The 27679-nt window shown below is 44.4% G+C and overlaps 1 protein-coding gene across 1 annotated transcript; it reads left to right on the forward strand.

The window, feature by feature from the left end:
- Positions 1-1148: 1148 nt before the first annotated feature.
- ATG14 (autophagy related 14) lies at positions 1149-26819 on the forward strand. Its single transcript, XM_061612499.1, has 10 exons — positions 1149-1481; positions 11452-11514; positions 11651-11693; positions 13753-13834; positions 15716-15953; positions 16982-17211; positions 18263-18380; positions 22317-22407; positions 22515-22600; positions 23279-26819. The coding sequence occupies exons 1-10, from the start codon at positions 1225-1227 to the stop codon at positions 23589-23591; spliced, it is 1521 nt and encodes a 506-aa protein (XP_061468483.1). The 5' UTR covers positions 1149-1224; the 3' UTR covers positions 23592-26819.
- The last annotated feature ends 860 nt before the right edge of the window (positions 26820-27679 follow it).

The raw sequence follows: 27679 nt of genomic DNA on the forward strand, positions 1-27679 counted from the left end.
TGAAATATTGTTTACATTACTTTTTGGTAAAAAAAAAAGCTCTCAATTTGAAAACTTATTTTTGTGTAAAAAAGATAAATTATGCTATTTATGGTATTGGTTTATTTAAAATATTATTATTATTATAAAAAAACATGATGCAGTGTAGCCACTTTGGTTGATACTGAATGTTAGTCATAGCAGGGACCCAATGATTTTAATATAAGCATGAAAATAGTGTTAGCTAGTGAAAAGAGTCTTCTCAATGGCTGACTCACCTCCTTTCACTCTGATCGGCTCCAATCAGCAGGGAAGGAAGCATGTTAGAAGACTCTCCTCAGGGGCAAACACACTCCCCTTTCACGCCGATTGGCTTGTGGGATGCTGGAGATATTGGGACCTAGCTCCCAAAAAAGTAAAGGGTCTAAGACACCTCCCCCGAACGACTTACAAGAAAGCCCAGCCAAATATGTATATGGGGGTTTCAAGCACCTAGGAAGGCTGCAGAATGCAGTCGACTAGAGTGATGATCTGTAGGATGAACGATGAGACACTCACAAAATCTTTCAGTCAGTTGAAGGAAGTTCTCTCCGAGCCCTCAGATTCAGCTCAGGAGTGAGAGGCACCTCAGGATGAGGACTCCGAAGGGGAGGAGGGAAGAGACTGGGCAGCAGAGCCCACTTGATGAAGCCCCCGTGACTGGTGAGGTGGGAGACCCAGAGGCTGCCCCTTCCCAGCCTTGAGGATGAGGAGAGATGGGGCGCGGCCTGCTGTGACTGAACAGAAGTGCTCAGAGGAAGAGGAGCACCGAGCGACGCAGAGAAGTGCCCGGCTCCAGCCAGGGATGCTCGCAGGGACAGGGATGCTTGCAAGCAGCGGGGGCAGGGAAGTTGCTGGAGCAATGCCCCGGCTCCCATGCAGCCCCGGAGCTCTTGCTTCTGATCTGGGACCCTTGACCCTTGCACTTATTCAAGGTCAGGCCAGATTCATCGCTGCAGCTCCTTTGCCTCGTGAGAGCGCCTGGACGAGACCTAAGACGACCCTGGACGGCTACCTCCTGCTCCCAAGTCAACAGAGAATACAGCCGCACCCACGTGGCGAAATTCCTCTCAGCCCCGCCCCCTAGTGCGTCATCGTTATCAGCATTCTTGCAGCCCCGCCCTCCCTCCTTTTCGTTTCCCATCATACCCCGGATTGAAAACAAAGTCCCACGTGACCGCCGGCTGCCGCGAGCCCAACGGCAACATGGCGTCTCCCAGGGGCGGCGGCTGGTCCGGCCTGGCGCGGCGGCGGCAGCAGCACCAGCAGCAAGGACGGCCCGGTGTTATGGCCGCCGCCGGCGCCGAGGGAGCAGAGCCCGCCGAGGCGGAGTCCGGGGCCGAGGGCCTGTACGTGGCGGTGGAGCGGTGCCCGCTCTGCAACACCACGCGCCGTCGGCTGACCTGCGCCAAGTGCGTCCGCGGCGGGGACTTCGTCTTCTTCGACGGGCGGGACTCGGAGCGGTGGGTGAGCCTGAGGAGGAGGAACGCTAGGCCGGGGCTGCGGCCCTGGCTGCTTCTCTTCTGCTGGGAACAAACGGGCATCTGGGCTAAACCTCTAGAAGGGAAAGTGCGTCTGTTTCTTTCCCCCCTCCGAGCCCCTCCGAGGGGGCTGGATGTAGTTAAGATTCCCTCAGAAATTGTGTGTGTGGAGCGAGAGAGAGAGAGAGTGACTCTCTGCACATGCTCAAATGCACTCGGGTTATGCCTCCCGTGTTCCAGGGCCGAGAGGTGGTAACTACCCCGAGGTCCAGGGCTAAGCCCTGGCTGATAGACCCCCCCAACCACTTCTCTCTATAAACTTGCGCGTGGAGGGTCATTGTACTTCTGTTGCTGTGGGCAAACAGCGGGGCAGATGGCTTCATGCCCTGCTTAATGGCTTCTGTGAAGGCATCTGGTTGGCCAGGTTTCGACTGAACATAAGGAAAAACTTCCTGATTGTTAGAGCTGTAGGGCAATGGAACCAATGACTTAGGGAGGCACTGGTCCCTCAAACACTGGAAGCATTCAATAGGCAGCTGGACAGCCACCTGTCTAGTATGTTTTAATTTTGATTCCTGTGTTGAGTAGAGGGTTGGACTCAATGACCTTCGAGGCCCCTTCCAACTCTATGAATCTGTGACTGAAAGTGAACCTCTAGTCACATCCAGTGGTGCTTATGGTTTTAGGCTACATACACAGCATGCCTCTATATCCCCCCCCCCAAGAATCCTGGGAACTGTAGTTTGTTGAGGGCCCTGAGAATTGTAGATCAGTGAGGGGTAAACTATAGTTCTCAGGATTTGGGAGTGTGTGCTTTAAAGGTATGCTGTGGACACAGGCTTAGGGCTGAGGAAAACCCAGGCTGGTTGGCGGTATGGTCACTTCCAAGACAATGGCAGTGTTCCTTGATTTTGGTTATAAGCATGGATATTTGTCTCCTCGCTGCATTTACCTAGGATGATGTTAGTTTTCCCTCCACCCCATGTCAGAACAGGGACACTGAGATCCCCAAGTGAGTGCACAACTTGATGGTAGTGAACTGTCAGTTCAAGTGTTGACCTTTTCTATTCTAAACAGGGATAGTAGCTAAGTAGTAGCTAAGTAGTCTTCCTTCCTGGCCTGACAATAAGAGAAAGATCCACCAAACTGGCCTGCATATTTGGTTGTTTCATTCATACATCCTCTTAAGAACATAAGAACATAAGAAGAGCCTGCTGGATCAGGCCAGTGGCCCATCTAGTCCAGCATCCTGTTCTCACAGTGGCCAACCAGGTGCCTGGGGGAAGCCCGCAAGCAGGACCCAAGTGCAAGAACACTCTCCCCTCCTGAGGCTTCCGACAACTGGTTTTCAGAAGCATGCTGCCTCTGACTAGGGTGGCAGAGCACAGCCATCACGGCTAGTAGCCATTGATAGCCCTGTCCTCCATGAATTTGTCTAATCTTCTTTTAAAGCCATCCAAGCTGGTGGCCATTACTGCATCTTGTGGGAGCAAATTCCATAGTTTAACTATGCGCTGAGTAAAGAAGTACTTCCTTTTGTCTGTCCTGAATCTTCCAACATTCAGCTTCTTTGAATGTCCACGAGTTCTAGTATTATGAGAGAGGGAGAAGAACTTTTCTCTATCCACTTTCTCAATGCCATGCATAATTTTATACACTTCTATCATGTCTCCTCTGACCCGCCTTTTCTCTAAACTAAAAAGCCCCAAATGCTGCAACCTTTCCTCGTAAGGGAGTCGCTCCATCCCCTTGATCATTCTGGTTGCCCTCTTCTGAACCTTTTCCAACTCTATAATATCCTTTTTGAGATGAGGCGACCAGAACTGTACACAGTATTCCAAATGCGGCCGCACCATAGATTTATACAACGGCATTATGATATCGGCTGTTTTATTTTCAATACCTTTCCTAATGATCCCTAGCATGGAATTTGCCTTTTTCACAGCTGCCGCACACTGGGTCGACATTTTCATCGTGCTGTCCACTACAACCCCGAGGTCTCTCTCCTGGTCGGTCACCGCCAGTTCAGACCCCATGAGCGTATATGTGAAATTAAGATTTTTTGCTCCAATATGCATAATTTTACACTTGTTTATATTGAATTGCATTTGCCATTTTCCCACCCATTCACTCAGTTTGGAGAGGTCTTTTTGGAGCTCTTCGCAATCCCTTTTTGTTTTAACAACCCTGAACAATTTAGTGTCGTCAGCAAACTTGGCCACTTCACTGCTCACTCCTAATTCTAGGTCATTAATAAACAAGTTGAAAAGTACAGGTCCCAATACCGATCCTTGAGGGACTCCACTTTCTACAGCCCTCCATTGGGAGAACTGTCCGTTTATTCCTACTCTCTGCTTTCTGCTTCTTAACCAATTCCTTATCCACAAGAGGACCTCTCCTCTTATTCCATGACTGCTAAGCTTCCTCAGAAGCCTTTGGTGAGGTACCTTGTCAAACGCTTTTTGAAACTCTAAGTACACTATGTCCACTGGATCACCTCTATCTATATGCTTGTTGACACTCTCAAAGAATTCTAATAGGTTACTGAGACAGGACTTTCCCTTGCAGAAGCCATGCTGGCTCTGCTTCAGCAAGGCTTGTTCTTCTATGTGCTTAGTTAATCTAGCTTTAATCATACTTTCTACCAGTTTTCCAGGGACAGAAGTTAAGCTAACTGGCCTGTAATTTCCGGGATCCCCTCTGGATCCCTTTTTGAAGATTGGTGTTACATTTGCCACTTTCCAGTCCTCAGGCACGGAGGAGGACCCGAGGGACAAGTTACATATTTTAGTTAGCAGATCAGCAATTTCACCTTTGAGTTCTTTGAGAACTCTCGGGTGGATGCCATCCGGGCCCGGTGATTTGTCAGTTTTTATATTGTCCATTAAGCTTAGAACTTCCTCTCTCGTTACCACTATTTGTCTTAGTTCCTCAGAATCCCTTCCTGCAAATGTTAGTTCAGGTTCAGGGATCTGCCCTATATCTTCCACTGTGAAGACAGATGCAAAGAATTCATTTAGCTTCTCTGCAATCTCCTTATCGTTCTTTAGTACACCTTTGACTCCCTTATCATCCAAGGGTCCAATTGTCTCCCTAGATGGTCTCCTGCTTTGAATGTATTTATAGAATTTTTTGTTGTTGGTTTTTATGTTCTTAGCAATGTGCTCCTCAAATTCTTTTTTAGCATCCCTTATTGTCTTCTTGCATTTCTTTTGCCAGAGTTTGTGTTCTTTTTTATTTTCTTCATTCGGACAAGACTTCCATTTTCTGAAGGAAGACTTTTTGCCTCTAAGAGCTTCCTTGACTTTGCTTGTTAACCATGCTGGCATCTTCTTGGCCCTGGCGGTACCTTTTCTGATCTGCGGTATGCACTCCAGTTGAGCTTCTAATATAGTGTTTTTAAACAACTTCCAAGCATTTTCGAGTGATGTGACCCTCTGGACTTTGTTTTTCAGCTTTCTTTTTACCAATCCCCTCATTTTTGTGAAGTTTCCTCTTTTGAAGTCAAATGTGACCGTGTTGGATTTTCTTGGTAATTGGCCAGTTACATGTATGTTTAATTTAATAGCACTGTGGTCACTGCTCCCAATCGGTTCAACAACACTTACATCTCGCACCGGGTCCCGGTCCCCACTGAGGATTAAGTCCAGGGTTGCCGTCCCTCTGGTCGGTTCCATGACCAACTGATCTAGGGAATAGTCATTTAGAATATCTAGAAACTTTGCTTCTTTGTCATGACTGGAACACATATGCAGCCAGTCTATGTCCGGGTAGTTGAAGTCACCCATTACTACCACATTTCCTAGTTTGGATGCTTCCTCAATTTCATATCTCATCTCAAGGTCTCCCTGAGCATTTTGATCAGGGGGACGATAGATCGTTCCCAGTATTAAGTCCCTCCTGGGGCACGGTATCACCACCCACAACGATTCTGTGGAGGAGTCTGCCTCTTTTGGGGTTTCGAGCTTGCTGGATTCAATGCCTTCTTTCACGTATAGAGCGACTCCGCCACCAATACGTCCTTCCCTGTCCTTCCGATATAGTTTATATCCAGGGATAACCGTATCCCACTGGTTTTCTCCATTCCACCAGGTCTCGGTTATGCTCACTATATCAATGCTCTTCTCTAAGACCAAGCACTCCAGTTCTCCCATCTTGGTTCGGAGGCTCCTCCTTGAGGCTCTTTAGCAACATAAGATGGCACCTCATGTTGCTGCAGGTGTGGTTGTGAATGGAGCCTTGTGAGCTTCAAATTGAGTAGTGACCCACTGTATTAGATTGACCTGCTGCTTTGAAATCAGAAATTTGTGACACAATTCCCATCCTTTCTCTTTTTACACTGGTTTAGTGTTGGAGGAATCCCAGATGCCAGTTGGCATAGATCACATATAAATGTTACGGTGGTTCCTAAGAATTGTTTTTTAGAAGATTAATTCTGTGGAGAGATGCTGCCTAACATCTTAATGCTGGTTTTTAAAATTTGTTGCCTATAGAGATATAAAAATATTTTTAGCTCTGCAAATTGGCAAAACAGCTTTTATTTGTAGCATGTCTGCTTCCATATGGGTGAAATTCCCAGAAGAAATTTGAAGCTGATCAATCAGTACTCTGTGTGTGTGTTTTGGAACATGTGCCCCAATATATTATTCATGTTCACCCTGCAAGGACTGTGCAGGTAGACTCTGACCTGTATTCTCTTGTGGATGTTTGCTCCTGCAGTTGGTAGCTTTCCCCAGCAGAAGCCTCAAGGCCACCCTTTTCTGTCTCGGTGCATAAGCTACTAGGATTACTCTTATTGTCTCTGGGCTATCCAAGTGGAGGCTGTGCTGGAAAAAATTATCATGTGGCTTTTTGGTCCCAAAGACCCTCCGTGGCGCAGAGTGGTAAGCAGCGATAACACAGCTGAAGCTCTGCTCACGGCCGGAGTTCGATTCCAATGGAAGGAGGAAGTCTAATCTCCAGTAAACGGGGTCGAGGTCCACTCAGCCTTCCATCCATCCGTCGGTAAAATGAGTACCCAGCATATGCTGGGGGGTAAAGAAAGGCCGGGGAAGGAACTGGCAATCCCACCCCATATATACGGTCTGCCTAGTAAACGTCGCAAGACGTCATCCTAAGAGTCAGAAACGACTCGCACTACAAGTGCGGGGACACCTTTACCTTTTTTTTGGTCCCATCTCCAGTAGGATGCAAAATGGCAGAAACTCTTCTTTATGTCTGTGGGGTCTTAGGTGCTGCTGTAACTTTTTTAACGTTGTACATGGCTTTCATTTGGCTGGTGCCCCTTTTTGTTTGTAGCACCCTTCTGTTGTTAGGTTTTGTGAACAGCTTCCTCTGCCTTGTGTCGTCTGGTTCTAACTTGGGGAGGGGCCATACCTTGAGTTGCATGCAGAAGTTCCCAGATTCATTCCTAGCATCTTAATTAGATCAGGGAGCAGGTGATGAGCGAGATTCCTCAGCCTGACACTTGAAGCGACTGGACAACCAGCCAGATGGGCGACTAACAAATCTAATAAATGAATGAATGAATGAAGTGCCAGCACCACTCAGAGTGGGGCGACTGAACCAATAATCTGACACTGTATAAGGCAATTTTATAAGTTCCTAAATCTTTCACTGAGTTCAAGTAAGTGTGCATAAGCTTGCTTTTTAACGTATGCTTGTCATTCCTCCTTCTCAAGCCTAAATTTCATAGCCCTTTGAGTCACTTAGTTCTTAATAGGATTTAAATGTCCTCATTATTAGTCTGCTCCTAAATTACATTTCATGATGAAATGCAGTATTCGTTTCCTTCCAGTTCTTTGTGTTATGAAGTTTGAGCTTGGTAAACACTTAATTGTCAGTGATGAATCATTGTATGACAGGAACTCCTGCAATTAGTAAAAATAGAGGTGTCCTCCTGCCCTTGATTTGTGCAGTGTATTTTGGGTATTGGGGCATAGTTTAGGGAACAATGTTGGGAGAATGGAAAGACTATTTCTGGTAGCTGTCAAAATTAGTGTATCTTACTGGCTTCACCGACATAGGGCACTCCAAAACAAACTTTGGCTACTGATTATGGCTTGCTGGGAATGAAACAAACCACAGTCCCTGGATCAAATATAATATGAAACTAGCGATTGTGGCTTGTTTCCTCCTAGCATGAGAAGTATGAGTAGAACTAAAGTGGACTTGATTTGTTTGTCCTTTATGGCTGACTATGATGTGCTCCTGCTGGGAGGAAGGGCGGGATATAAATCAAATAATAAATAAATAAATGTGTGAACCCAGGTAGCAGTAGGAAGATTTTTTTAATGGAAATTAATTGCAATAACTGTTATATGTGTCTTAGTTTGCAGTTACTGGAAAATTTGCAGGATCTGCTGGAAACTCAAAAAGAGATTATGCAAGTTTACTCTGTAGTAAGCCCCAGTATGTTCAGTGGAGATTCCCCCCCCCTAAAGTAAGTGTGTATGGGATTGTGTGTGTAAGTGTGTATGGGCACTTATGGGAGCAAGTCCTGTTGAACATTGTGGGACTTCTGAGTAAACTTGCATAGGTTTGAGCTACACAAAGCATTATCGAAACTTGTTATTTTGTTCGGTCATGCAAATAAATCTTTCTCAGAAAGTAGATGGCATGTGCCAGTTGAAAATGTTCAGCCAGTTAATTATCCTGCTGAGTGAACCCACATTGTGGTATATCACATGGTGTAACCTTCAGTCAACAGAAACTCTGCATTACGGTTTGTGAACAGTTTCTTTGATGGTTATATTGGTCATTTGTGTGAAAGCCCAACAGAACGTGTGCAGTATCTGTTACACATTTTTGCAATCCATTATGTCAGACTGTGTATGTTGTGTTCTTGAAGAGGTGCTGTCTGTAAGGATTTGGTCATGCCGTGAATCATAGTTACTTATTTCTTTAAAATATTTATAGATCACTTAGTCATCTGTATTTCTGTGTAGTGACAGCCAGAAGATCATTATAAACTTTAAACAAATTGATAATCTGCTTTGCTGAGGGGTCGCTTTTAATATATTTAGTATACTAGAATCACGATGGTTTCTTACATGTTTTGTTGATGAGTAGTGCATTAGCCCTTTGGGGCCAGTTCTGGTGTAACCATTTCTGATCTCATTCTCATAGGCCATGGTTTTCCATATGTCTCATAGCTGAGGCACAGTCTTTTCCTGAATAAGCGGAAGCATTCCTTTCTCTCATTTGCACACCAAAAAGTTTATTTTAGAGCATTTAAGAATTGCCTGCTTCTTTGTTTCTGCATGGCTTGCTGTTCTGGACACGCCTCTTAATATATTTCAGAAGCAGCTTTTCAGCAGAACAGCAAAACCAAATGCACATACCAAAAGCACAGCAGAGATCCAGCTGAAAGGAGGGTCTCATTTTACACATCCTCCTCTTAGAGTTCTGCCACTGTTTTTTTAGCTACTGGAACTCTTAGGGAGCAAGCAAGCCAGCATAGTTTATGCCAGCTTAAGTTAAGCCATGTAAAATGTGCCAGATCCAAACCCCGTTCAGGAGCGAGGCTATTGCCGGCTGAGACGGCCCAAGACTGGCAGAGGGAAAACAAGCCTTTAAAATAGTTTGATTTATACAACTCTCTTAGCTGGTGTAAGTTCCACCAGGTTGCCAGTCACATGACTGAGGTGAACGCAGTTAGGATCGAGCATAAGTCCCTCCCTGCCTCCCCCATCCCCAGAATGCCCCTTTTGGGGGACTTACGCCAGCCTCGTCTGAGCCCCACCTGAGCTGGGATGAGGGACTTATGCCAGTGTATCTCTGGCCGAGCAGTGATTGGGGACTGCACCAGATCCTAACTTGCTCATACTGGTGGATATTGGGTTTAGATTGCTCCGTCTTCAACCATTGTGAGGGCCTTTTCTGTTGTGGCACCTGACACGTAGAGCTTCCTGCCCAAGGAAGTTTGGTTGCCTCCTGCTCCACTGGTGTTCAATTTCCATTTGAATATGCTTCGTTTCCAGCAAGCCTTTAATTTATCCGTATAACTTTTCCTCTGATTTAGTCCTGGGTCCTTTAGGCCTGTTAGGTTTGAGTTTTAGATTGATTGGTGCTTTTTATACCTGATTTATTTGTTTGAATATGTTTATTATTTTTTGTTTTTAGGCTTTTGTTAACGTGTGTTGCTTTTGGCATCTTCATATCGGTAGAGGAAATATGCAATGCAAACCTCTCTCTAAAAATACATAAATAGTTAAATCGGTGCCATTGCATCAGTAAATATGTGAAATTGTCATGGTGCGCTTCTGTGTTGCTGTTCCAGTTATATTTGGCACCTTAAGGTTCCAATCTTACACCCACTTACTTCAATGGGGTTGCTTCTTAGTAGAAATGCATAGGATTGTGCTGCAAGAGGCTCAGTCTTCCTACCTTAAATTGCGTTTGTCAGATAAGGGCAAGCAGGTTTCGTTGTGGAACTACAAATGCAGTAGTGCAGAAAGGTCTCTTTTCCCACCATTTCATGGTTTCTTGTGCCCTACTCTCAGGCTTGTAGAACCACAGAATAGTAGAGTGGGAAGGGGTCTGTAAGGTCATCAAGTCCAACCTCCTGCTCAGTACAGGAATCCAACTTAAAACATACTTGACCAATGGCTTGTCCAGCTGCCTCTTGAATGCCTCCAGTGTTGAAGAACCCACCACCTCCCTAGGTCATTGGTTCCATATCTCAGTCTTCTCCAAAGGCTAATCTGTCCACACTGATTTCAGTGATACCTCAAGCCAGGCTTCACTTTAGCTTAGTCAGAGCCGTTCTCAGGCTTTCCTGCCTCCCTCCCTTTTCCTTCCACAGCCAGAGCCATGAGGGGAGGTGCAGCAGGAATGGAGAATTGCCGAAAATTGGGATCCCCTTCCTCAGAGTGAACAAAAGTGCCTTCTACTTGTGCAACAACAAATTTGGATTCAAACCAATGTGTTTTATCTTAAAAGTTGTATCTTGCCTGTTCTTTCAAACCTTATGCAACAGACACTTAAAAGTACACATTGCAGTTAAATGACATCACTATAGTTTGTTTTTCTCCTCCCAAAGTATATAAATATGAATGTTGTACTGTTGCAACTCATCATGGATGTACAGCCAAGTAAACATTTGATCATATTGCTAAAATTCTTTTATGTTGTCCCAGGGTAGAACAGTGAGTGACACACACTCATGGCTGGCTTTCCCCTTCCTTCTCTACTACAAATTAATTAAACTAATCAACCTGGAAATGCTGCTAAAACATATGGCAGAAATTACTATTGATGGAAATGCAACATTCCATAATATTTTTAAATTTACTGATTTTATAAAGAAGCAAATGAAGCAGAAGGGAAGGAAGATGAGATATTGTTCGAAATGCCCTTCACTGTTCATCTCTGTTAGTAGAGCTTGCAAAATGATTAAATATGGTTGGCTTTTAACAACCTGTAGTTTCTCTAGGTCACAGGTGGGCTGACCTCAGTTTGTATTATTTATTTTTACTAGAATCCTATGGTTGGTATATTATATAGTATAAACTGTGGGTCTATTTTCAGGTTCTCTTAGCAGTTAAGGCGTAACTAATGTGGGTTTAGTTATCTGGATTAAGAACATGAGGGCTGGCTGGCTGGATCAGGCCACAGTCAGCCTTGAGGTGGCCTACTGGAAGTTGGCTAGTGATCTACCAGTGGAACATCAGCTACTTATCTTTCCCCCCTGCTCATAGTTAAGCCAAACAGCTGTGCTTTAAGCACTCTAAAATGTGAGGCATCATTTCATTCATCTTGTTGCCCATTGATGATGATAATGATTTGTTAATATATATTGTTAATATATATAAAGCACCCTAAATTTGAAAGTGCTGTATAGAGATTTCTTTTTTTAAAAGAAAAACCAAGTATCTCCACACAAGCTCTTAGTCACATAGATTAGCAGACCTTTTTCGTGTTCACAACTTTACATCTTACCCTTTTGCAGGTTTTCTGAAAAGAAAGAGAGATTAAACCACCTGAGGAGCAAACAGCATGAATTCCAGTCCCAGTAAGTCCCTGTTCAGTTTAACTGATCTTTTTGGGTTGGCTTAAGCGCAGGGAGATCATCTTTCTGCCTTTTGCAAAGAGCATGATTCTGGTTGTCATTAATCTTCTGCTCCTCCCCCTTCCCTCATTTCTTTTAGGTTGTTAAAAGCTATGGAGGGAAAATGGATAACTGACCAGTTGGTGAGTCCTTTGGAAGTCATCCAGTTCACATTTAAGTGGAGCTGCTCTTTTGTAGTGTAGCCCTATACCGATTCTTCACATGGGAAGGAACCACATGATTGGCCTTGCAAATGTGGGTTTCTGTTGTGCATGCATTCCCAGGGCAGTGTGATTATTATTATTACCTCGCCCCTTTCCTTAAGGTCCCAGCTTCAGTCCAATAGTAATACTTAGCATTTATTTAGCATTTTGTTCTAAGTGTTCAGAGAGCCAGTGTGGTGTAGTGTTAAGGTGCTGGACTACGACCTGGGAGACCAGGGTTCGAATCCCCACATAGCCATGAAGCTCACTGGGTGACCTTGGGCCACTCACTGCCTCTCAGCCTCAGAGGGAGGCAATGGTAAACCCCCTCTCAATACTGCTTACCATGAAAGCCCTATTCATAGGGTCACCATAAGTCGGAATCGATTTGAAGGCAGTCCATTTCCATTTTCTAAGTGTTCAAAGCACAATATCGGCATTATCTTGGTAATCTATGCAACAACTGCACTGTAAGGGCAATTCGTAAACCTCACTCCCAAATCCACATTGGTCAATTAATAATACTTAAGAGAAGGAAAAAATAGAAATCAGTGACAGAGCTCAGTGCCCTGTAATGAGATTACATTTGTCCTTACCAGAGTAATCTTGCATATTAAAAAGGAAGATCAAATACCCTTAAGTTCTGTGGATGTCTTGTATCTGTTAAGTTCAGCAAAAAAGAGTTGCTTTTATCATATGTCTCTACCAGTGTGGGGTGGTGGTTAGAGTGTCAGACTGGGGAGACCTTGGTTCAAATCCCCACTCAGCCTCAAAGGTCACTGGTGACCTTGTGCCAGTACCATCTCCTAGCCTAACTTACCTTGCAGGGTTATTGTGATGATAAAATGTGGGTGGGGGGTGGGAGGAGACCATATGCAATGCCTTGAGCTCATTGAAGGAAAGGCAGAATATAAATAAATGCAGACCCTTTAGCTATTTCCAGTGGTGTAAAATCATCTAAGCAGTCTAGCCTCTATCCAGTCTTTGTGTTTCTAAAATGCCCAAATAGCTGGCCAATAACCAAGATCTGTAACTTTAGGTTGCAGAAGAATTTGGTTGAGATAAAACAGATTTATCTGATGTCTTAAGAACATAAGAACATAAGAAGAGCCTGCTGGATCAGGCCAGTGGCCCATCTAGTCCAGCATCCTGTTCTCACAGTGGCCAACCAGGTGCCTGGGGGAAGCCCGCAAGTAGGACCCAAGTGCAAGAACACTCTCCCCTCCTGAGGCTTCTGGCAACTGGTTTTCAGAAGCATGCTGCCTCTGACTAGGGTGGCAGAGCACAGTCATCATGGCTAGTAGCCATTGATAGCCCTTGATAGCCATTGATAGCCCTGTCCTCCATGAATTTGTCTAATCTTCTTTTAAAGCCATCCAAGCTGGTGGCCATTACTGCATCTTGTGGGAGCAAATTCCATAGTTTAACTATGCGCTGAGTAAAGAAGTACTTCCTTTTGTCTGTCCTGAATCTTCCAACATTCAGCTTCTTTGAATGTCCACGAGTTCTAGTATTATGAGAGAGGGAGAAGAACTTTTCTCTATCCACTTTCTCAATGCCATGCATAATTTTATACACTTCTATCATGTCTCCTCTGACCCGCTTTTTCTCTAAACTAAAAAGCCCCAAATGCTGCAACCTTTCCTCGTAAGGGAGTCGCTCCATCCCCTTGATCATTCTGGTTGCCCTCTTCTGAACTTCTTAACTTGATCCTGGAAGAGTTCCCAATTGCAGCTCTCATTTACTTAATTACCGCCCTCTGCCAGCTCCAGGATAACTCTGGGTCCTAATTATTTAATGTTTACCTTTTGAGTGGCTCAGGAAACTTCTAGCCCTAAACACCATAAGATGCAGTTGATGGGATAAGAAATAGTCAATTGTAGCACTGTTACTTTGGGCCCTGAAGCAGATCAGGGTTGGTGTTTTTTGTTTTTAATACTGAGACTGCTAAAGGCAGTGGATTTTGGACAGTTTCTCCTAGTTGCTTTGTTTCTTTCAGAGGTGGAAAATAATGTCTTGCAAAATGAGGATTGAGCAGCTGAAGCAAACGATTTGCAAAGAAAATGAAGAAATCGCAAGAAGTAAGTGATGATCATGCAGTAGAAGAGTCAGTCCATTCCCATAGCCCTCAAGCCCAGCGGTTTTGCAAAGTGTGCTATGTAACCTGTAGCATTTTTCAGACGCTTCTTTGGTAAGATGATCAGTAACAGTGGGCAACATGTTTGAAAGAGGGTTTGTCCTCTGTTACCGATCTGCCCCTGCAGTCTTCGGCAGCGGTATAGCATTGAGAGGACACTTTCAGTTTGCATAAATTTGCTTGGCCCAATCAGCCTGGCTGGCACCCAGTGTGAAGAACTGTGCATCAGAATCCTCTGATACAGCCAGGGGTGCTATGGCTAACATGCAGGGGTTCTGAGGCAGAAAGGGTTTCCGAAGGGTAGGCAATTTGAAAACTACTATTCTGTCCCAATGATAATTACGTGATGTCACCATAGTAATTTTTTAAAATCGGCCCCTTCTTGTCATTGGGCGAAAAGTATAGATGTTTATACCTTACATTAAAATCATTTTTGTTTTTTAGTTCTCAGATATAAGAAGTCAGTATTTGTGAAATCTTCAGACTGAGTTCTTTATAGAAATAACTGCGGGGAAAACATCTTCATAGCACTGTTCTTCTGGTTCTGGTTTGATAAGCGGGTGCAGAGATTAAGAAACTATTGTACGTGCTAGAATCTAGGTCAGCTTTCTACAACCTGATGCCCTCCAGATTGTTTAGACTACAATTCTCATAGACCCCAGTCTGGCATAGAATCATAGAATAGTAGAGTTGGAAGGGGCCTATAAGGCCATCAAGTCCAACCCCTTACTCAATGCAGGAATCCAAATCAAAGCATTCCCCACAGATGGCTGTCCAGCTGCCTCTTGAATGCCTCCAGTGTCGGAGAATCCACTACCTCTCTAGGTTATTGGATCCATTGTCCTATGGCTCTAACAGTTAGGAGGTTTTTCCTGATGTTCAATCGAAATCTGGCTTCCTGCAACGTGAGCCCATTATTCCGTGTCCTGCACTCTTCTGATCATAGGTGCCAGGCAAAAATATTTTTATTTACCCAGGCCTTCAGTACTTAATTTGGAGGATAACTAGTTATGTCTGTGTATGTTGTTGCTGTTTTTGTTTGCTGTAAGAAGTGGCAAATAATTCAAAACATCTGGAGGGCATTGGGCTGGTGAAGGCTGATCTAGATGATACCATCCCGTATCTTGTTAGGATCATCCACTGATCCCATAAGGATGATGGATAGTCTTACACTCCCAATTTTTATGTCCCAACTACCTAGGCCCCGCAATGTGTTTGTTCCTGAAGTTACTAATATTTATGACTATCACCCAAACAGCTTGGGCAGATTCATTTTCCATCTCACGGAGAAAGACACATTTTGCTTAGTAATTCCTGGAAGATTCTAAACACTTGCCACAGCCCAGTCTTATGCATTTGTTTTTAGAGGTAATTTCTGCTTTGTTTAGTGGGATTTGTTTCTAAATAAGAGGAATGAAGCTTTAGCCTTCAAGTAAGTCATCTTGGTTAGTGTGCTTTCATGTGTTCACATCTCCTCTATGAGCAGACATTATTCTGCAGTACTCATGGCGTATGGACTGCATAGTCAAAGATACTGAAGAGTGCCTTTAGGTTTCATAAAGATACCATTCATTTGCAAGCGGATACGTCCTAATTGTTAGAGCAACCAGTTATAACCGTTAGAGCAACTTAACTAGCCGCTTTTTTTTACTAAAGTTAGCTGAAAAATTTAATGAGTTAAAAGTTTGAAAACCAGAGTTAATTCCCATGACTGGCCATCTCTGATGTAAGCAGTAATAGCTTTGGGTAATTAACAGTGCCGACGCCATTTTGAAGAGGATATTGTTCAGTCCAAGAGGCTCACTGTTGCCTTTTGCTGACCTAGATTCTGAGTGGCTTCTTAGAATTAAAGATGAGAATCAGAAGCTTTACCGCAGGGCTCAGCGCCATCAGGAGAAGAAGGAGAAGATCCAGAGGCACAACCGCAAGCTTGGAGACCTGGTGGAAAAAAGGAACTCTGACTTGAGGAGCCAGCATGAGCATCTCGCCAGCCTCCGGCGGTCGCATATTATCGAACTGACCTCGGTCATCTTCCCCATTGAGGAGGTGAAGGTTGGCATGAGGTAGGGAAAAAGCCACTGCCTAGCTGCTGCGGTTAACACAGAGGAGTAGCAGAGAACATAGACAGCGTCTGGGCCAAGGCCAAGCTCTCCCATCAAATCAGGGTTACAAGCACAAAATCTGTGTGAGAACTTTGTAATAAGACTCTCAAGATATTCACCATGATCCTTGGGGGCATGAATGTGTTTGAAAAACTCTCTTAGTGCATTTGGCTCAGGAAGTGTTCTCTTCCTTGGTCTGCAAAAGGTAATGAGTGACAGATGTCTGTGTTCTGTTGTGGGGTTGGGGCAGGAAAACTGGCGACATTGGAAGGCAACAGGAATATGGGGACGAGGAGTTGTGTTGATGGGTGATTTGCTTTCCCCCTTATATCACCCAGCTTGTACCCAAATCAGAACCACGTTTATTTGGACAGAAGTCCCACTGAGCACAGTGAGATGTACGTCTTAATTTTTAAAATCTTTTATATTTACATCCTGATCATGGTGATGTATGTGGCACTGAATTCTCCATTTTACCCTTGAAGGAAACCTTGGAGGTAGGTTAGGTTAAGTTCAGTTAGTGACTGGCCCAGGATCACCCAGTGAGTTTCATGGCTGATTGGAGATCATTCACAAATAGGCAAAAAACCTTGCGTTTAACAACGTACCTGTAGCCCACAGATATTTCTATCAAACTTTAAAAAGGAGGGAAATTGGGCAGCTATAGTGAATGCACCAGGGGAGCAGGAGACCTGACCTCCTCTCTGAGATATTGAACTGCCCTACAAATGTGTCAAAATGCAAACACAATTTGGGTTGGTCTTTCACAGTCCAATCCACTTCCTGTGTAGCTTGGAAGAGTTTGGTAATGTGCCTCTGAGCAAAGGTTGGGATTGTACGGTGAGGGATTTATTTAACTAATTAACTAAATGCTTTCTGCACACTTTCTGCAGAAATTCCCCATATTCATGAACACTTCAGTGGCTACTAGCCATGATGGCTATATACCATCCTAGAGACTGGTCTTCAGCCTCCTGCCTTTCTTCCAGGGACCCTGCAGACGTGTCGTCCGAGAGCGACAGTGCCATGACTTCTAGCACAGTGAGCAAGCTGGCAGAAGCCAGGAGGACCACTTACCTGTCTGGGCGCTGGGTGTGTGACGATCACAACGGGGACACCAGTATCGCCATCGCAGGGCCTTGGATAACCCTTCCCAACAATGGGGATTATTCGGCTTATTACAACTGGGTGGAAGAGAAGAAAACCACTCAAGGGCCAGGTAAAGTGCCAGGTGTGAGTTAAGCTTCTCAGAGCCACTTGGAAGGCTGGCTTCTCCCCAGTTCTTCTCTCGGAGTGCATTGTGCGCATCAGTGCAGAGCATATAGTCTTATGCAGGGGAAACATGAGAGGGTGTAGGGAGGCTCCATGCGGCTTGTAATCTTGGAGCTACACAAAGAGCTGTGGAAGCTGGTGCTGGCCACGTAATTCAGCTTCCTAAGAATCTTGGGCTTGTATCCAGTGCAGCATGAGTAAGCATCCCGCCAGCACAAAGAATCTCGCTTACACCATGGGGTTCCTCTCCACCTCGTATGCCCTAATTGGCTCCAGAGGTTAGGGGAACCCCAGAACAGATTTTTGGGGGGTGAGGGGAGAAGTTCCGTTGGGCAAGCAAGGATCCTTGCATTGATGGGATGTTAACTTAGCGCTGCACTGGATATAAGCCTTGGCTTTCTTTTCTTTTCTAGTAAAAAAAAAAAGCAAGTTTCTTGCCATCGTAGCTGTGACAACATGTTTCAAGTGCCTTGCAGCAGAAATCTCAGAAGCTGAAAGGGTATCTGGCGCCCAGAATTTCTGTAATTTGGGGAATGCCATCAGTGCCCTACAGAGCTCCGTGCCTTTCCTCTGGATTAGCAAAAGCTGACTGTCATGCAAAATTCAGGGGAGTTAAAACAACTTGTATAACTTAGGGAGAACACAAATTGCCATTTGCCTCGGTGCAGAACTTTTATTTATTTTTAATTTATTAAATTTCCAAAAGGAGCCCAGGGCGGCAGGTGTGTGTTCCGTCTGTGGGGGTGTATTGGGGGCCCTTACAGGCCGTGTGGTGCTCTCATCTCCAGTCCTACATGTGTAGGGAGAGGATCCCAGGCGCTGCTGCTTCAGAGATGATTAAAGCTGTGGTGCGGATCAGGAATACGAATAACAATGAATTACCTTCTGGCTGCACAAATCCCTGGATAGTATCTCGGAGCAATGTATACAGTTGCCACTTCTGGGGAGTCCTTTCACAACCTGCTGATGGGTGGTTGTTGTTTTTCCTTCTGTTGTAGACATGGAGCATAACAACCCTGCTTATACTATCAGTGCTGCGCTTTGCTATGCAACTCAGCTTGTCAACATTTTGTCACATATACTTAATGTCAACCTTCCCAAGAAGCTCTACAACAGGTAAGTCGTCTTGGGAAATTCCATTCAGGGGTGCTCGGGGACATCATGTGTTTTGAGTGTCCAATTCATATGACTCCGATCTCCAGTTGTAATTTAGTATTTGTTTGTCCGTGTGCCATGTTTTGAGAGACCCCTTTTCCGCAAAGCAAATTCACAGCAGATGCAACGACATAACAAATCTCATTGTGCAATTGCCTGTTGTAACAGTTACAACACGGTAAGGCATGCAAAGCACCTTTGGTACCCCAAGGCCTATATAAACATGTGGTGGTGATAGCAAATGGAGGATAAAGGCTATCAGTGGCTACTAGCCATGATGGCTATGCTCTGACCCCACAGTTGGAGGCAGCATGCTCCTGAATGTAAGTTGCTGGAAACCTCAGGAGGAGAGAGTGCCCTTGTGCTCGGGTCCTGCTTGCAGACATCCCATTAGGGGATCTGGATGGCCACTGTGAGGACGGGTTGCTGGACGAGATGGGCCACTGGTTTGATCCAGCAGGCTCGCCTCTTATGTTCTTACAAGAAATGGTAATACTTAACCGCCCTTCTTGACAGCAGTATATATTTCACCTCCTCTCGGTGCATTTGATCAGCTTCTCTGCATGCAAACAGCTTAAGAGTGGGAGTTCTGCCTTTTCACTAGCCCTAATGAAGCTCAGCGTCCCTGCGTGTGCAGACACAGCCCAAGACTGACTGACTGTAAAGGATGCAAATGCTGTGTGCTAAAGAGTCTGCTGCCTGCCAAGTCGGGTCAAAAGACAAGCATGACTCCTTTTTTTTTTTTTTTTTTTTTTCAATAATTTTTATTCAGATTTTCATAAAACATACAAGACAAAATCATAAAACATTCAAAGACAAAAAACAAAATCAAAAATAGTTAAACAAAAAGAAAAAAAGAAAAAAAAAAAAAACAAAAATAAAAAATAAAGAGTAAAATATTGACTTCCCATTTGTCAAAGATCAAATCAGTTATAAGTCTATAATATATAACAATCCTGTCTCTTAAGTCATATTATAAAATCACTTTCCTCCAGTAGTTATCTTACTTAATCATCAAATCTCATAAACATTACTTTATTCTTTCCACAAAAAGTCAAAGAGAGGTTTCAATTCTTTAAGAAATATATCTATCAATTTTTTTTTCCAGATAAGCATATCGATTAATCCATCTCATTACTAATTATGATAATCTTATTGTCATAACCATAGTCAAAATAAACATTTCAATTAATCCATCACATCAGAATCTGTTAGGTTCAATAATTTCAGTAGCCATTGTTCTATTATCTCTATTAGTTCCATTTTCCATCTTCCATCTTCAGTAGTCTTGTTAAGTCCAGTAATTTCAATATCCAATCTTCCATTATCAGTATTCCATAATAATCTTGCTGTCAAAGCCATAGTCATATAGTAAGAGTCTGATGGGAATTACCTCTATCCCAAATATTTTCTTGCCATCCATTCTGAATAGGTTGCTGAAATACTGCTGTAAAATCATATCTCTGTTCTTTTTTTCAAAATACACTGGGTCATCTCTTAAAAGTTTTTCCATTGTCACATGGCTGCAGTTAATTCCATAGATTTTCTCTATATTGGGCTCCATCACATCATTCCAGTCCAGAAGATTATCCATGCCATTGATAACTTTATCTCTAGAATCTTCATTCATTTCTTCAGAGATAACATTGAGTTCCAAACAATAGATTTTATTTCTAAAGTCCATAGACTCCAAATCTTGTTCCTGTTCCACGTTGGTTCCAATCTCCGGGATCTCCTCTCTCACAGGGACCCCTATTCCAGTCTCCAGGGTCACCTCTCTCACAGGGACCCCTGTTCCAATCTCCGGGGTCTCCTCTCTCACAGGGACCCCTTCCAGGATCACCTCTCTCACAGGGACCCTTATATCTTTAATCTCCTGCTTCATTTTACTCAATTCAATTTTCATTATCTCAATCTCATCCATTATTTTCTGAAACATAGTTATTTCCAGATTTTCAGCCACTTTCTTAATTGCCATTTTAAAAGAAAAATATAGGAAAACCACTTCTTATTTCAGCAACAATTGGGTTAATACTCCAAACTTGGTGACATCACAGTATAAACAGAGCAGACAGCCTTATCTCTCCAATAGTTAAGTAAACAAAATGCAGTTCCCAGGATCGAAACAATTAATGGCAATCGTCAAGAAACAGATTCGTCAAAATAAAATAGACCAAAAAGAGAGTAGTCTCAAAACAGTATAATATTTTTTCAAAATAAAAATCTGGAATAGAAATCCCTCTTCTGTGTATATCTTTAGAATGCAAATCCAGGACAGCTTTTTGCAACAAAAACAGAGATAAGCTATTAATTAGTGCGTAGCAGAGAGAAGTTACGGCTCCCCAGTGAGATGTCAAAAACCGATCAATCTGGCAAATCTCTTTTAAACAGCAACAATTTAAGTCAAGTAAAAGAAAAATATAGAAAGAAGGGTGCTTGCCTGTTAGTGCGTTCTCTCTTAGAAGATAAGATGAACGTTCGCTTTAACAGATAGAGCTTGCTGTTGAAAATCCGTCCCACCTTCGTCGGCTGGACCTCGTCCCATAAATTAATGAGATCTGGTCGTCCCAACAAAAATAGGCTTTGAGGTTAATCTCTTCGTTTCTCCCTACCCGGGAGAAGTTTAATCAGTCAAAAAAAAAAGAAAAAACTGACTGATATATCTGAATAAGCTTCTTTTGAGGCAGGAGCCCGTCTCAAAAGCAGGCACAGGCTAAGTCACCCTTCCCGGAAGTCCCAAAAGACAAGCATGACTCCTTGATGGAAATGGTCAGGGGCATTGTGCAGGTTACACAAAAGCAGCCAACTTCATAGAATGGTCTCGTTTTATTTATTTTTATGAATCAAATCCAAAGAATAGGACTATATCTTGAGAATTTTGAATAAACATCTGGGGACTGAAATCTGTTTAACGTCTCCATACCTGGTCCTCTTGGCTTCCTGCTTACCAACACATTTTCCATTTATCTGGGAACGGGGAAAGATTAGAAAAAGATGGTTTGGATGCATATTGAGAAGGAAGTGGGGGCAAGATAAAGAACAGAGGTAGAAACTCTTGACAAATCTGACTTTGGAGAGCTCACGGCAACTGGGTCTTCCATGGGCAGGGTCTGGAGAACGGAGATGGCACACACGCTCCCCCAGCTGGCACTTGGCTTGCTGTGTGCAAAGGTTGCCAGAGACAAGGCCAACCTTAAAGGGAATAATGGTCTTTCTCCTCAGCAGTGGAAAACGCTGAACAAACAAAAACTCAGTGGATGTCCTTTGTGTGGGTCTGGACTTAAGCCTTAAGTTGAAACGTTCCATACAATTGTCAACTAACATGTAGGCTACAAGCTTGGTAAGAGCTCCTTACAGGATCTCTGTGAACGGATTGTCTAGATTCTGTGTTAGTAATCCTATTACTATAGTGGGACACATTCACGTAAACTGTGTTTGAGCTGATTGTACCTGCTTCACTCCTGGTGCTGAGAGGAAATGAACCACAACCCTTGGCTTGGTGTCCATATCATATTGGACTACATTGAGCTCAGTGTCCCAAAGGAATGCAAAGAAAACAGAAAGCCTAATAACTGTTTCTGTGTTCGTCAAGCTTCTCTCTCTGTCTCTCTCTCTCTCACACACACACGGTCTGTTCACACATCCTGGTGAATATGTACAAGGTGGGTGGCTGGGCAAGCAGGTGCAATTTCCTCCCCCCTCTCCAAGGGATTCATTTCTGTATGGGTGAAATGCACAAATGGTTCTGTAGCTGTTGCAAAAACCCATCATTTTGCCAAAACGTTTTACGATTTGCCAGCATTGCAGAAGGCAACTGGTGTGACAGAGGAGAGGCTTCTTTCTTGAGGCCTTGCTCTTCAGTTTGTGCATATGTGTGTGTTTTAACGTGTCTTGCAGTGAGTTCTGCGGGGAAAATCTCAGCAGGAGGAAGTTCATGTGGGCAGTAAAAAAGCTGAACACCAACATCCTTTACCTTTGCTTTTCTCAGGTACAGTGAATGCCCTTTTTCTTTTGACTTCTTGGGCAGCTTCCCGCTTGCCCTTCCTTGCCTTGCCTGATCTGCTTTCTTCTGCTTTCTTCCTCTTGGTGTTCTAGCATGTCAACTTAGACCTCCTGCACCCTCTGCATACGCTCAGGAACCTGATGTACCTGGTCAGCCCTGAGACGGAAGACTTGGGAAGGTAAGAGGCTGCTGCCGCTGCCCCTTTGGCGCCCTGCCATCCTCTTCTCACCCTCCTGCCTCGTTCCTGTGCCACTCCTAAGCCTGGCACAGCCTTCCCCATCTCTCTGCCACCAGGATACCTCCCTCTCCCTGCTCAAAGCTTGCTTCTTTAATGCAGCCTTTCCTGAACAGTGAAATGGATCCTGGTGCCTTGATGAGTGCACCAGAGATTGAACAGAGAGCCAAGTTTTGCCATGAAAGCTGCCTTGTACTGAGGTAGAGCAACAGTCTGTGTTGCCCAGGAGAATCTGAGCGGCAGCAACTCTCGCAGGTTTTGGACAAACGCTGTTCCATGGCTCTGAGCAGGACCTTCTATGTCAAGGGGTGGGAACCTCGGGATGGGCTGAATGCAGCCCTCCAGGTCTCTTTATCCAGCCCTGACACTCCCTAGGCCATGCCCCTCATTGGACCTGTTCCCTGCCTCCCTTTGGTGCTTTTGCCAGGCTGGAATGAGTCCCTGAACTGTGAGAGTGCCTGTTGTCCACCGGCATGAATAGAGATCTCTCTGTGTGTAGCCTCTTTTGAACACACTTTGTCTCTTTGGGCTTTGCTTTTCCAGCTCTAATCCAAGCGGAAGAGGCTTGGCTTTCTCCTTTTGGTGACAACTGACCAAGACATCTTTTTTTAACGCTCGCAGATCCGGTCCGTTCGAGATCAGTGCTGATCTGGAAGACTCCATGGAGTTTGTGGATCCCAGTGGCGCCGGCGAAACAGACGAGAGCGGAGACGAGCACATCAGCGATGAAGAGACTGACCTTGGGACGGACTGGGAGAATCTGCCCAGCCCGCGGTTCTGCGACATCCCCTCCCAGCCGGCAGAGATGCTGCAGAGCCAGAGCACGTTGGCCTCACGAGAGCCCATGGCTAGCACCAGCAGCGCCGGAGGCATGATCTCCTCGGCAGCAGCGTCTGTTACCTCCTGGTTCAAGGCATACACTGGACACCGCTAGGCAACTTTTGGGCCTCTGGGGGGGAAGTTCCTTCCTACGACCCGCCATCACTGTAGTAAACCTTACATATTCAGCTCAGTAGTGCCTGGAACAACAAGGGTCAGACTTCTAATCGCATTACACACACACACACACGTCTAAAAGATGGTTTTAATTTGCCCACGCTGACTGCGATGGCTTTGTAAATTTCTCTCCGCATACACTTCGAACACCTGAAACGGAACTTGGCACCTCTTAAGTCTCAACTGTTCTGCTGAGGATGAAAGGAGGAGAATCCTGTCTGTCATTTTTAGTTTATTTTTTAGTTTCTTTAAAAAAGAAGGAAAGGAAGAAAACAGACGAGAGATGTGAACTGGCAGTCATTTGAAGTGTGAAGACCAAAAGAGGAACAGCATTAAGGAAAACCATTTTGAGAGTGATGCCAATGCACAAGGCCTTCCCCTGTGAATAGTTCCTAACGGGGGTCTTGGGTTACTTTGTCCTTAAAAAAAAAAAAAAAAGGTGCGCGTCTCTTACAATGCACAGGAAAAAAAGATGTACAGCTCAAATGCACATTTGTAGAGCCTTCTGGCAAAATGTGCAAGCGATGCATTATGTGGTTTCTAATCTCAGTTGCCAGAATTTTAATACAAAAAAAATCATGTTTCTTCACTATCAATAGATTATTTTTTTTAAAAAGAAAAAATGGATGGTAGGCCATGCCTTTTCGTGCGTGTGCGTGCATGCTCTGTTGATCCAGTAATAGAAGGTTTTCCATGTTGAGACTCAGAGGTCCTAGGCTTCTTATTCTGCTTACCTGACACCAAAGAGAATTATTATGGTCATAAATAACTTGCCAATACAGAGTAATTCTACTGCTATAATAAGGTTTGCCTTGTCACAAATCCTCTTGTATGAAAAGAAGCCGCACTTCCCCCCCAATTTGGCAACTATATATTCCATGTGTTTTCGGAAAGCCTGCACTCCTGGGGCTGGTGACACAAGGATCTTTTTCCTCCTTGGTTCAAAATCGTCCTCATGTTTGCATCCAGTTCAGCTTCTTGTTGGCTGTGTAGCACAATGCACCTTTGACTTCTGAGTAGGCAGGCTTACCATGGTGGGTTACTTTGCCTTTCAAAATGTTCCCCTTTCTTGATCAGCCCCCTTGAGAAAGTTCAAGCGTTGACATGTACATTTGTGAATCGGTTCACATGAAGAAGCCCCGCGCATGCTTGCCCATCCCTTTCCTCCATGCTTCCAGTCTTAAGGTGCAGGGTGGCCATCTCATGCTGAGGGCTGTAGGCTGTTCTTCCTGAAAAGCGGTGAGGGGAAAAAGGAGGCGAGTTGGCTTTACATGCCTGTGCATCACATGAAATTCTGAGCAGTGGGGAGGGGACTTAGGTCCCCGCTCCCATCAGGAATTTGATCATCTGAACCACACCTTAGTTTGTCACACACATAGAACACTGACATCCAAAGAGGAAGTTCTCAGCATCCGGCATCGCCCCGTAGCAACTCCTTTGCATTATGGTACCGTAAGGAGAAAAGTTGCGTGTGCATTTCTGCTCCTCTAGTGTGGTTGATGCCTTTGCTCTTTTTGTCCCCAGTGCACACTCATGGATGCCAGTCTGATGGGCAGCCTCCCTGCACATCCCATTCCCAACAGCATGAGCCTGAAGGTGCTTTTTCTGCTTTGAAGCCTATTCAGACTTTCAGGAGGGCATGTAGTTCTGTCATGTGGAGATCTGCTTCTGTGGAATAAGACAGATACATAGCCCCCGTCAAAAATCTTGCCAAGCAAAAAGCTTCCTTCGTACAGATAACAGGCCAATGCCGACATGCATTCTGAAGTGTCATACATTCATATGAAGAAGGTTCTAGATGCTGAACATTTGAATCGGCTCTTGGCAATAGCAGTTCCGCAGTGCACTTCTGTTCAGGTTTTCAGTGACCGACTGCCCCATTTTGGCCCGGAGTTGGATGTAAGGCGCTGCATGAGAATCTGAGTATTTACTTTGACAGATTTCCCACGGTAGATGGGCATTTGCTGGCTGGGTGAGTGAATGGGGAGGCTTTTGTTTCATGAATTTGTTATTAAACCAAAGATCCCACTAGCTCAGTATTTTTTATTTTAAAATCTGTTGGGTGTGAGATCCCAGCCCACAAAGACTAATTCAGAAGAACAGCAATAGTATGATCCAGTCCGCGTCTTCTCTGCAGGCACCTGGTGAGGTGGTATCCAGCTACAAGAGATGTGAAGGAAATGGGGTTACGCATGGCCAGAGCTTTGTCTCAAGGGATGTTGTTACAGCAGCATAGGCTTGTCCTGCAAGTCTCTCCTGTGTAAAAATGTACGGTGGAAAAAGGTTTTGAGAAGGAAGGCACTTGATTAGTTTCGGATGAGCTGGGCTGTTCGGAGCTGCTGGAGGGAGGTTCCTCTCGGATGGCCTGGGCCCTTTCCCCATGTCAATAATTCTTGTGTGTTCTCTTTTTCTCCCACTCTTGTGGTATTTTAACCATTCTGCTGCTTATTTATGGTTTATTTTGAAAAAGAAAAGAGGAAACCCTCCCAACAGACATGCCAGTTGTCTATGGTGAATTGGGGAAGATATGTTTAAATGCCATTAAGCCATGAAACTGCATCAGTTGTCACAATTCCCTCATTTTAAAATGACACCTCTCTTCCGCAGTAGTGTAGCGTCCATTAGAGAATTCGCAAAGGTGCGTCCCAAGGATTGTTATGTTGTTTGGTGTTGAATCCTTTTGAGATAAACTTTTTTTTGTAACAATATATGTTTTTACACATATATAGCTATGTGGAGAAACTGGGAGTTGTGTGTCCAACACTTTAGTGCAATTGAGAAAAGTTGATTGTTCTGCTGAACGGAAAAGGGGAGGGGACTCTGCATTAATGGATATCATGGCCAAAGGTGGCCAGTTGAGCATTTTGCAAGATCATAGTTGTGACATCACAAGGGCAGGATTGTGCATTTAGGGCCAAGGTTCTCAAAGGTGCCGAGTGGAGCTTCTGAAGCGAGGGATGCTTCCTCTCCCTTCTCTCTTAAAAGCAAAACAGGCCCTCAAAGAGGGGGATCTATGTATGTCCCAAATCCCTGACCCTCCTTTTCAGCAATCTTAACCTTGTGATGCCACTTTCAAACTAGTAGGGTTGTAACTAAACAGATGCGTGTTTTGTTCCCCATAAGTTTATTGTATTATTGCAATAAATCTTTTAACAGTTTTTTTAAAGGTTGGCTCTTTTGATTTTTATCTCATTATTCTGTCTTAGGAGAGACCAGTTCTGTGAACCCTTGTGTGTTTTCTAAAACTGTTAGGGAAGACTACAAACGAGTGTGTGTGTGTGTTGTGTACACCTAGCTGTCTGGTGTCTTCCCCTGCCGTTGAGCAGAACGGGGGAAGCCTAACTTTCTCAGCAGGCCCTAATAAGCCATATAAAGCCCCAGCAGATGTAGCCCCTGTGGCTGATTTAAGGGATCTTCTGCAATGCATTGAAATGGTGGGCAGAGGAGGAGCACAATTGCCTCTCCGTGTACTTCCTGTAGAACATGCGGGCTGAACAAAGCCCCTCTTGAACCCATGGAGTAACTTCCAAAGCTACACTGTGGTGAATCTCACTGTCTGTTCCCCCAAGTGAACCGCAGATAGTGTTCTTGTAGGCACTGTTACTGAGTAGCCCCACTCTTTTATTTGTTCTTGCTGAGAGGGCATACCAGAGTCTCCCTTCCACTGAGGGTCTATAGCTCAGTGATGGAACATGTGGTTTGCAAGCAGGACGCCCGCAGCTTCCTCCCTGGCAGCTTCATTTAAAAGACCTTCATCTGAGGCCCTCAAGAGCTGTCACCTCTGATCCTGGAGGTAGCCAGCCACAAACCTAACATTTCAACTCTCCTCCAGAAAGGCAGGCATCCCTGAATGTTGGAAGATTTGGGACTGACAAAAGTAAGAACTTCACACAGCAGCACATGGTCATTTGCTCATATAAGATACAGTGATGGCTACCTGTTTGGGTGGCTTTAAAAGAGGGTTAGATGTTTATTTTATTTATTATTTATTAAATTTATTAGTCGCCCATCTGGCTGATTGTCCAG

This window comes from Rhineura floridana, chromosome 2 (assembly GCF_030035675.1).
Source record: "Rhineura floridana isolate rRhiFlo1 chromosome 2, rRhiFlo1.hap2, whole genome shotgun sequence".
Taxonomy (NCBI): domain Eukaryota; kingdom Metazoa; phylum Chordata; class Lepidosauria; order Squamata; family Rhineuridae; genus Rhineura; species Rhineura floridana.